This window comes from Propithecus coquereli, unplaced genomic scaffold, assembly GCF_000956105.1.
Source record: "Propithecus coquereli isolate 6110/MARCELLA unplaced genomic scaffold, Pcoq_1.0 Scaffold288, whole genome shotgun sequence".
In the NCBI taxonomy this organism is placed as follows: Eukaryota; Metazoa; Chordata; class Mammalia; order Primates; family Indriidae; genus Propithecus; species Propithecus coquereli.
The window spans coordinates 1446245-1448557 of record NW_012148485.1 but is presented as its reverse complement, the minus strand read 5'-3'; the positions used below and the strand labels follow the sequence as shown (position 1 = coordinate 1448557).

Sequence of the window (2313 nt, the reverse complement as noted above, 5' to 3'; positions counted from 1 at the left end):
AACCTGAACACAGTTTTTCCAAATAATGTTCTGATTTACCTTTCCAATCACTTCACTTTACTTATTTATTGCCCAAGAGCATAGAAAAAATGATTTTCCTTTATTAATTTGGATGACATTCCCCTTTATAGAGAGCTAGACAGGAAGATATTTAATTTAAAATGTTTGGCTACTTTTCTCCCATAAACTCTAAGCTCCTTGCAGAAAGGATCTACCTTTCGATCTTCCTCAGGCCATAAAAGTCCACTGGACGTAGTTGCTCAGTTATTTATTTTTATTTAGTAAAACACGGACCAGGCTAAGGTTACCATTTTTGGAGAGAGGGAGGACATCGCTCCAAGCAAAACTAAGGGAGTGAGATGATATACCTAAAGTTTAAATCGGATCAGGAATTACGACCAGGTAAATGAACGTTTCCCCAAGGACAGGATTTAACCGTATCTGCCTTTTTCACTGTACAATTTCTATTTCACAAAATAAATGAGAAAGTGTAAGAATGAATAATTTGAGTTAAAAATATTTTTTTCTTGTTAATAGATGTTGGTTTCTTAGTTGGCTGTAATCCCACACACCCAGTGTTTAAAAGCTACATTCTTAATAGACAGCAAGTCTTACTGTCATTAGTGTTTAAGTGAAAAGGGCTGAATTTTGTGTTTATTCCTCACAGCCAACCGCACCCGTGATATGTGAATTTCTGACGATGATGGCTATCTGTCACACAGCGGTGCCAGAGCGGGAGGGGGATAAGATCATTTATCAAGCAGCATCTCCAGGTACAAGCGAAGCATTTGTGAAGTATTTTTCTGTGGAAAATCGTTCCAAAATTTGGAATTGTCTAGGAAAAAATCAACTTAATTTGAAAATAAGATAGCCAAATTGAGTATGTTTTTTTAGATTAAAAAATTTATTTACTGATTAGAAACTCTTGGCTATCAGGATTAAATATAGATGTGTTAAAATGCATAATTTGTATATGTAATTTTTAGTATATGACATAACTTACAGGGAAATTTAACAAAATTCTCGCAAGTGAAAAATACTTTTTTACATACATATAGTAATTTTTTCCTTCTTTATAAATAACCAGGAACAAACTATTAGACTACTTTCGCATCTAAGCAAATAGGAAAAGGAAGATATGTTTGCCTAAAAATTGTGAACGTATATGACATTAAAACACCAGTTTGCTTTCCTCTTTGGAAATGACAATCAGGGCTTGTGTATTTATTTGGGTGAGGAAAGTTTTATACATTTGAAGGGAGTCCATAAAATATTTATCAATATAGTTACCAATATTTAACACTTATGCTTGATTTTAGAACTATTTTCAATGTAAAATTGGATAATTAGGTGATTGCAAAATTCTAGGAAGGAAGGAACACATTTCAGAGAACTTGAAGTGTTTTAAACTCTATTCTAAACCGGCACCTGTGATTTGTAGAAGGCACTAAATTGCTTAAAAATCTAAGCATCGTTACATCTCGTAATTAGAATAGAAACTGAGTGTTTTCTTATGCCACCCCCTACTTTTGGCATTGAAAAGGTTTTATATAACATGAAATTAATTAATACATAGAAAAATAAATCTGTTTAAACTGAATCCTCAATTAGTAGTATTAGTTCTTTATATTTGACTTTTTAGGAGGGAAAGAATAAAACTTAAGGCAATTTTGTGCCATTCATTTTGAGAAAGGTTTTCTGAAGAATACGCTAGACTAAGGGGTACATTTAAATTATCCTTTTTAGGAATTTATGGCTAACAGTGAGACTTAATAGTCAGAAATATGACTCTGTATCCCAGACACGTAAGGTTACCACCCTCGTTCTTTCAGCATCGTCATATAATTTTTGAAAGAATGGATTTCAATAGTGGGCTAGAATTAAGAGAACTCTAATTAAACAGAAAACAATGTTACACTCCTGTATTTCTCTTGTATTTGGGATAATCTTTTTTCCATGATGTATTTGCTTTCACCTCTTTTCCGAGAACAGATGAGGGCGCGCTGGTCAGAGCAGCCAAACAACTGAATTTCGTTTTCACGGGGAGAACACCTGACTCAGTGATTATAGATTCAGTAAGTTATTTATCTTTAAAATGCTTTTTAATCGAAATAATACATTTGCATAGCTTCGAGGGTAAAGTGATACCAAAAAGCTCATGATAAAATAGAGGTTCCCCACTCAAGAAGCAACCGCTTTCTGTGCTTGTAGCTATTTATTAAGGCATTTACCCCATCTCATATTTTCAGAAAATATGCGATAAATGATACGTGTTTCGGTTCTTCAATTTTAGTCTTATTTACTGACTATTCT

General features: G+C 33.3%; 1 protein-coding gene across 1 annotated transcript in view; it reads left to right on the top strand.

Annotated features, from left to right (window-relative positions):
* The window catches only part of ATP8A1 (ATPase, aminophospholipid transporter (APLT), class I, type 8A, member 1), a 272471-nt gene that overhangs the window by 114964 nt on the left and 155194 nt on the right, over positions 1-2313 (top strand). The window contains exons 14-16 of the mRNA XM_012648479.1: positions 390-402; positions 668-773; positions 1993-2075. Of these exons, the coding sequence (XP_012503933.1) occupies positions 390-402; positions 668-773; positions 1993-2075 (202 nt within the window). The remainder of the gene's footprint in view (positions 1-389; positions 403-667; positions 774-1992; positions 2076-2313) is intronic.